This window comes from Erigeron canadensis, chromosome 1 (assembly GCF_010389155.1).
Source record: "Erigeron canadensis isolate Cc75 chromosome 1, C_canadensis_v1, whole genome shotgun sequence".
Classification (NCBI taxonomy): domain Eukaryota; kingdom Viridiplantae; phylum Streptophyta; class Magnoliopsida; order Asterales; family Asteraceae; genus Erigeron; species Erigeron canadensis.
Window position 1 is genome coordinate 18,869,811 of NC_057761.1, and position 9,051 is coordinate 18,878,861.

Genomic DNA, 9,051 nt, shown 5'->3' on the forward strand with positions numbered 1-9,051 from the left:
TGTATCTTTAATTTTTATTTTAATTGAAGAATGCCTTTTATAAATATAATTTATTTTATTTTCCTTCTTTATCCATTCATTTCCTTCTTATTATGGATATAATTTATTTTCTTGTCTATAATAAAATATTCACATTAATTTATCTGCATCTTCCATCAAGATAATGGTTAATAAATGCAACATCGTGTTATTGTCTAAGTCTACAAGGTCTCTTAAACTTGTCTTGAGTTTTTACATATCATAAGTTAGACCATATATTTGATAGTGACGGTAAGAGTTGCAACCTAAAATATGGATTGTTTATTTTCATTAACGTATAACACTATATCTCAACGAGGAATTTCAACTACGAATGTACTGTTTCCATGCTCTGTAGCTAAAAAAGTACTCAATGCTTTAGAATAACTTCTACTTGTAGCAATCAAAGTTAAGGTCGGGTCAGGTTACAACCTCACATCAACAACTTTAGATCAAGGCCGAATTTTGATTTCTTGTAACAAGAACTTTTAAGATGACGCTGATGTTGTGAACCTTCTACTTTGAAAACTAGGATTTTCAACCAAAACTTTAAGCGTACTCCGTTTGGAGAACTCATTCTTAGGATATTGTTGGTCCTCGAGAATTTTCACAACAATATCTACAAAGTATACAATAGTTATAAACTTAGAATGATAAGAGATTATATGGTGTCTACAAAAAGAGATACCAAATTGATTTATATGTGACAAATCAAAGGAATATATGGGGAGCCTTGGACCGAACATTTCGTTACTATCTTTCACTATTAACAAGGTTTTTTTAATAGTCAAATATTTTAGATTATCCAATATCTATATCCGAAATTTCTATTTTTTGAATTTGCGCATATTCTAAATTCCCAAGTAACAAAAACTCATATATCCAGTCTTGTTTTGAATATACATTTATCAGTATCATGGAATAATATACAATTATCAATATCACGAAATAAAAGTTGTGACAATTACCTACCAGGATACTTAACAAAAAGTTGATGAGTCTGAACACATGATGATAGATATAATGTGACCTAGAAGTACGATGTTGCCTTACGATGATTACAAGTATCGGGTCATATCACAATATCCAAAATATGCGGCAATAGAGAATGACATCATTCCTTTACTACACTGAGTAACATCATTTCTTTTTTACAAGAATGTCTGTTATTTCAACGTCACCAACTTCAGCAGTTATACATAAAGTAGTGTTCGCCTTGAAGTTAATATATAGTCCTTGGCTGACACGCAGGTCACAAAAACGTCATCTTCACAAATGTTAAATACACAAACGTGAAGCAATTTGGTTGATGCTTGTCTTTACTAGCTCTCGTCATGGGTGTAAAATGCATTTGGAAACATTATAAGAATCTGTCTTTACTCGATATTTGCTTTTAAGGAGATCCCAGAACCGAAGGTAGTCTTGTCTTGCATCATCTAAATTGTTTACAATATAAAGTTACTACTCAATTTCTATGTATCATCCTAATAAAACAATGCTACTTAAGTTAATTAAGCACTCAAGACTATATATGAACATGACCATATTTCAACATTATCTAGGTCGGTGTTCAAGTAAACAAGGCCTCCACTTTTGGAGGACGCCAAATTCTAAAACTAAACGAAGAGTATAACGTACAGTTGATTTTTTGATAGGTTAATCCACTAGCCAAATCGGATAAAAGAAAGAAAGTTTTAGTTTGTTTCAATGGAAGGCATACAGGTAATCAGACATAAAAAAATATCCTTTAAAGCAAATCTATTATACTTGATGCTTAAAATGGTACTATTTGTTACCTTCACGTACACTCTGTTCTCGAGTTATTTTCTGAATGAAAAGAAAAAGAAAAAAAAGGCAAAAAAATAATCTTGAGTACGTTTCGTTGTAAAGGAAATGTAATTAGTTATTTATTCTATTTCTTGATTTTTTTTAAAAGAATTTTGTATGTGCCCTTTTTTGTTTAATTTTAAACTAATTCGAGAATATAATTTACAGTTTATTTTTTTTCTTTCAATTTAAAAATGTCTTTTATCAATATAATTTCTTTTCATTTCATTCTTCATCTCTCTTAAAATGATAGGCTTAAATTATTATAAGAGAAAATTTCTTGGATCGTCCCTGTGGTTTACCCTAAACACCACGTTTCGTCCTTTAGTTTTCAAAATGACACTGGTAATCCTTTATAGGTGGATAAGGTTCTGATTCAGTCCTTTAGTTTAACGTCCGTTTACTAGCCTCCGTTTTCTCCCTCACGTGCATCCCACGTGAGGGTATTTTCGTCCGTGCAGCCACCACAGTATTCTCTTTCCCCCCTTTATATATACTTTTTCTCTTTTTCTTACCCTTTTTCAGTCTACTAGGTAAAAAAAAACACAGTAAAGGCAAAAGAATCAGAACAGAGGAAAGAGAATACTGTGGTGGCTGCACGGACGAAAATACCCTCACGTGGGATGCACGTGAGGGAGAAAACGGAGGCTAGTAAACGGACGTTAAACTAAAGGATTGAATCAGAACCTTATCCACCTATAAAGGATTACCAGTGTCATTTTGAAAACTAAAGGACGAAACGTGATGTTTAAGGTAAACCACAGGGATGATCCGAGAAATTTTCTCTTATTATAATATCATTATGGAATTGGCGAATATAGAAATAATGTATATGAGATACATTGTGGTCTATCAGATGCATAACGTAAAGTCGTAAACCATGCACGACTAATTTATTTGAACATCAAATTTTGGCCCGAATTATACAACTCAAGCTGCTAATTGTAATAAGTGTATACAAAATATAAGAACACTTGTTTCACATAATTTACAAATGATATGCAACATGGCCGAAAAGTAAATTTTGAGGTTCATGTGCAAGATAAAGAAAAAGGCACGTATAACGAAAAATATATATTACGATAATTATTATAAGTGTAAAAAAAGGATAATAATTGCGTATAAATAACCATTAAACAAAAAAAAATGTTATTATGATAGAAATAGTTATAACTTCTTTGTTTTTTCATTATTCGTTGAATATTACTCTAGTCATTTTTTAAAAGAAATTACATTTAAACTTATTCCTAATATCCATTAATCCCTAAAATAGTGATTCTATAATAAATATTTAAATTAAATCAATATATAACTAAAAAATTTTTAAAATTAGGGGCCCGTTTTAGGATTTAGACTTTGTACGCTGCACTATATAGCATTTGTGAAGATTCTCTACTGATACGCAATTTAAAATACAATATTATTGTTAGATCTATAGAACCAAAACTTTGATAAAATTTCAAAGCTAGTTTAAAGAAAAATTTTGCTGATTATATAGCCCCCAATGCTATAGTTAAAATTGTCATTTTTGAAAACATTCTCTATTTAATTATTTAAATATTCACTTTGATAGGAATAAAAATATGCTAATTATGGCCTTGGAAGCTATCACTTGTATATATTATGCTATAGTTATTAGTAAACTCAAAAATAATTTCAGTTATTAATAACAAACTAAACATGGTAGCTAAAGTTAATGTTAAATAATAATTTTAAGATGAAAATCTTAACTATAGCCAATTAGCAAAACCCAAATTTTATATATAAAGCTTTTTTTTTTTTTTCCAACTTTGATTATATATGTTGTTTAATAAGTGTTTTTTTTTAGAAAGAAAAGGTTAATATAAATCTTTCCTGAATTAGACACTTCCAATTGCTATAAAAGTTTCAAAAAAAAAAAAAAAACTAAATAAGAAAAGTTTCTGGATAAATAATATCGATTCTACAAACATTTTAGATGATTTTCGATCACCGGCATTGGGAGATCTCTGTCAATCAATCAGATTGACAAAAATCAGCTAGCCACCACAAGCTGCACCACATCCTGCAACACATGCAGTACCGCTACAAACTGTCGTGTCAGCTGCAGCATCGGATTTGTCTCTGGCTTCTACTCCTTGAGCACAAGAAAACATTATGATGCCAAACACGACGAGTGCAAACATCATTACACTTGCCCAAAAACCAAGTATCGTGTCAAGTCTATGATCTCCATAATACATTACATGACTCCAACGTTCCCTAGCCATATATATATTTGTATTCTATTCAAATCTCGAGCTTATGTAATTAATTAGTACATGAATGGCTTGCAACTGCGGATTGAAGCTTTTATAACTCCAAAGGCCAATTTGATTACCTACCTTTTTGGATACCAAGGGCCAAACTGACTTCAAAGTTCTCTTCAAAGGTTATGAGATCCTTTTGTAGATTGCTTTCTAATCTATAGGTTATATAATTTGGAGACAATGGATAATGTTACCTTTTTCCTTATGAGGTAATTGTAGTCACATATCATTTTCATTGATAAAATATTAAATACTGTATTTAAGAAGGATTTTGGATATACACTACTACAACAACGCAGTATCCAATTCTTACGAAATAATGTAAAATGTAGACAATCATGTCATTATCCAAAAGTAAAGATCTTTGATGGGGTATTTGTAGACTTTTTTTTTTTGGAAGCACAGTGATATATGATAGTAGAAGTCGCATCATTTTGCAACAAATAGAGATGGTGGCTTATATATCATGGCCACTAATTTACCTTTTTATATTTCTCAAATAAAATTGTATCATTTTCTTTGCTAACTAATGTCGTTACTAGAGCATTGTTTATTAGAGATTTAATGAACATTTAATTTTCTAAAAACCTAATGGATATAACTAATACTCCTTAAATCAATCTAAATGTAATCATTAAACCAAGTTAATTCGAAGTTAATTTTAACTGTTGATCCTGATTGATTAGTAAACAATTAAAACACTAAACAACAACGTAATGAAATTTAAAGACACAAAGCTAATTTCCAATAAATAATAATCAAAAAGTTTACAAAGAATAATGACGAATAAAATGATTAAAGAACAAACTTTAATCCTAAATTACTATTCACTATATATACAGATTTTGTTTGCTAATAACAAAATTTAACAATCTCTATGAACTGCTCACAAACACTGTTCTTAGGAATAATATTGAAAACACAAATTTGCAAAAATACTATACTATGAGTAAACGAACTGAACGAACATGAACGGAACGTTGTTTATGTTCGTTCGTTTGACTTAACGAACGGTTCACGAACTATTAAACGAACATAATGACTTGTTTATGTTCGTTCGTTTGTGATGTTCACGAACACAAACGAACGAACACAAAAAAACGAAATACTTATAAATTAAGTATTTTTATTTAAACATTTTATTAGATAGTTAGGTATTAATTATATATATATATATATATTATATAAAAAATATTTATATTTAAATTATTTTTATAGTATAGTTGATTATGTGTGTATATATATATATAAACGAACATAACGAACAAATGTTCATGATCATAAACAAATTATTTTTCACGAACGACGGTTCACGAATATAAACGAACGAACGTTCACGAATAGATTATCGAATGTTCATGAACGTAAACGAACGAATGAGAGCTTTGTTCATTATCGTTCATTTAACTAAACGAACGAACACGGACGAACTTCCTGCCGAACGGTTCATGAACTGTTCGGTTCGTTTACAGCCCTCTATGCGTGGAACAATTGGACGGACACTTTTCTTCAATGATTTGTTTTCCTTTTATAGATAAAGATTCACTTCAAGATGAGTTTTTATCTATGTAAATTAACACAATTTATATAACTATAAAAAAAACAGTAATGATAAGATTATATGAATTTTTATTCATTCACAAAAATCATTGCATCATTTCATCGTATAATACAACTATATATGATACTATATAGTAACTATACTGACAATTTATCATGCACGAATAAAATATCAAAAAATGCACGTACTATCAATTGAATTTCTTCTCTTTGAGGGGCCATGTTGGTATCAAAACAACATTTTGATATAGCATTCCGTACCCCTTGGAAACCAGCCCACTCATCACGTCGAAAATGTAATCAACCTCCTCTTCATTATTCTCATACAAGCAAGGTAGCATACCTATTCCTAAAAACACTGTGAGACAAATAAAACAACAAAATGATAAGTGTTAATCATTTGAATGCAAATTGTTGGAATGTTACTCGGAGAAATCGTTTTTTCCTTCCTTCCATATATAGGTTATGGAAATTAATAACTTGTATGCATCTTATAAGACTAGCACGGTATACGCGCAATGCTGAGGGTGGTCGTGGCAGCGATTGTGTGGTGATGGAAGCGACTGTTGGTGGTGGAGGCGATGTCAAGTGATGTAGATAATAGACGTAAAGGTATAGATAATAGATGTAAAAGTAATTGATTTGAAAAGTCAATGAGATAATTTAAAAGATAAAAGAATGATAGTGTAATTTCCTCATGTAACATTTAAAGAGAGAGTTGTTTTTTTTATTAGATAGTATAAAAATATAGATTAAGTGTATAGGGGAATTAAGATTAATAAATAATGGTATTTTAGGTATAAAAAAGTGTCGAATTTCCTAGAATGAAAACCTCAATATATTTTATAAGGGTTTATACGTAAAATATAAAGTATATACATTAGAAATTTCAAGATAAGTAACAAAATAAGAAAAACAGTAGTAGATTCCTTCACTTATAATAAAAACATTAATGAAAAAGGTGTACCGATAAAAAGAAGATTCATTGTAGTGATGTAGTTCCCAATTGTCGATAGTATCGAAATAGTGACAATCGCCTGATCAAAACATGCAAAATAATTGAATAGTCGAGCCCTTTCAAAGTAATATAACATGCAAATGAATATAGATCAACTCATATAGGATTGCCAAAAAGTAGCTCGATCGACATATATATAATTATTTTAGTTTTGTTATAAGTTGTTAATGTAAAAAGGAAAGGAGGTTTTTATCTGCGGTTAAAAAATAAAAGAATGAGATAGAGGTACGTTCCCCTATGTCAACACGATCTAACTCAAGTTGTATGCATTTTTTTTTATAATTTTATACTAAAATGAGTAGTTTAGGGATAACAGATATTACCAAACAAAAGAGCCTAAGTTCATGTCCGTAAGCAATGTAGATGAGCCTGGACAAAAAGTAGTTTAACTTTTGGCAGAAATTTGTGATCAACGTCGATTCCTCCAATAGAATATTGGGAATATGAGGAGGATTCCTGTAGCAAATAGATTAAACTCTTTATAATATACTTTGAATCTCATCCTGATGAAGTGATCCGTTACCAATGCAGCTTGAGTGCAAACGTAAAGTTGAAAGATGCAGGTTCGATTCATAAGGCAAGTGAAGGTATATCACCAATTAATATCAAAAACCTTACAATGAGGTTATGATGGAAATCTTATGTGGTTTTTAAGACAGGATGTACCGTGCCCTATGAAATCCTAATCATCTAGGATGGAATAGATGTAGTACTCGGAATTACATACCATTCGAAGGCTCTTGCTCCATTTGACCAAATAAATACAATGAGCATGGCAGTGATGGTGGAGTGACAAACAAATGTCACAAATGTATATTCCGCAACGTCAAAGAGAAACCACATTGCCATAACACTAATAAAAATCACACCTGATATCCTTTTATCCCTCCATAACAAAATATTTGCTACTGAAAATATTCAAATCTCGTATGTTAGATTGTTGCGTGCAAATCAAACCTTTTTTTTTTCTTTTTTTTTTTAACAGCAGAAGCACAAATTAAACTTTTAATAACATTGCATGACTGGATATAGGTTCTCTCTGAAGGTATAGAACTACAACTTTAAGTTGAATGAAGTAGGAAATAAATCTACTATTATTGAATAAGTAATGAAGAAAGGAAATGGGTTGTACTTTGATTGAATATGAAATTGAGGTACATAGAACATGAGATTAAATAGTGAAAATAAAATAACTAACTAGCAAGAAATCTGCCACTATCCCACTAACTAATTAGACTTATTCTTAAAAACTGAAACCATAAAACTAGGAAAGAAATGCAACGTGTACTATGACCCATTCCCAAAATAACCGTTGGTTCCATTAGCCACTTTCCATTGAGTTTGAAGTATTTTCATCACTCTCAAGTTAAAAGTAACTTAAGAGGTAAAGTCGATAATGAATAAGATTCAATAATAATCTATGAATCTTAACCCTGAATTTAATCGAAAGTTCAAGATTCTCTTAACTTTACCTATCAATTTAGATAATTAGAAAGAATCTCAATCCTCCGCATGACTATATTTTCATTTTTTTTATTCAATTCTCTAGTGAACAAAGAATATATTTTATTTTACCATCTTATATTACTGTTAGGCGTATGTTGATATGTTAAACTCCATCCATCCTAGTAATTTACATTTTTGGTTTTTTTGGATATATTTTTTTTAAACTTTGACCGTATAGAATGTTTTTTTTTTTTTGTTTTGTTTTATATAATTAATAATTGATAGTTGTTGTAAAATATATCGATGGCATATCGAAGATATTCTCATTATCAGCAAACATGCATGCCGATGCTATAGGCCTAAAACTAAAGCCAAAGACAAATGATCGATGCTAAGGGTACCATGAGAAAAATAATAAAATTTAAATAACAATAACTGTTATAACCGCGATATATTTTCGAAGTACAATCAAATACAAAAATAGTAAAATCTCAATGCTGTACAATGTTTATTTATTTAACCACATATATATGACGATAACTTGATCATTTAATTTTTTTCAAACAAATTAGTTAAGATCATACCTTCTCCGCCTCCTAGTATCTCGTGGATAGCCCTTTCACGTCCAAATAACCTCTTTACTTGTGTTGCATTGTCATTGAAATTTGATTCAAATGTTGACATTTCCATGTCGCTATTATTTATTTTCTTGCTAGCTAGAAAAATAAAGTAAAAATAGAAAGAAACTTGTGAAGATGTTTATAAATACTGCTTTCGAAAATAAGAATATAGAGGTTTTGGGGCTCCAATAAAGCATAGAGATGATATGATAGGAATATCATATCCCCCCAACGGGTTTACTTTGATTTATATATATAAAAACTATATTGACTC

The 9,051-nt window shown here is 30.1% G+C and overlaps 1 protein-coding gene across 1 annotated transcript; it reads right to left on the reverse strand.

Moving 5' to 3' along the window:
• Positions 1-5,884: 5,884 nt before the first annotated feature.
• On the reverse strand, positions 5,885-8,847 carry LOC122585935 (reticulon-like protein B9). The gene is made up of 5 exons (XM_043758054.1): positions 8,742-8,847; positions 7,439-7,619; positions 7,035-7,167; positions 6,661-6,730; positions 5,885-6,051 (listed from the first exon to the last, which is right to left on the reverse strand). The coding sequence occupies exons 1-5, from the start codon at positions 8,845-8,847 to the stop codon at positions 5,885-5,887; spliced, it is 657 nt and encodes a 218-aa protein (XP_043613989.1).
• Positions 8,848-9,051: the final 204 nt, after the last annotated feature.

Coding starts and splice junctions, on each gene's coding strand:
- LOC122585935 (XM_043758054.1), bottom strand. CDS start 8,847: ATGGAAATGTCAACATTTGAATCAAATTTCAATGACAATGCAACACAA. Junction 7,168..7,438: donor GGAGCAAGAGCCTTCGAATG/GTATGTAATTCC, acceptor TATTTGCTACAG/GAATCCTCCTCATATTCCCA. Junction 6,731..7,034: donor AACTTAGGCTCTTTTGTTTG/GTAATATCTGTT, acceptor TGTTTTGATCAG/GCGATTGTCACTATTTCGAT.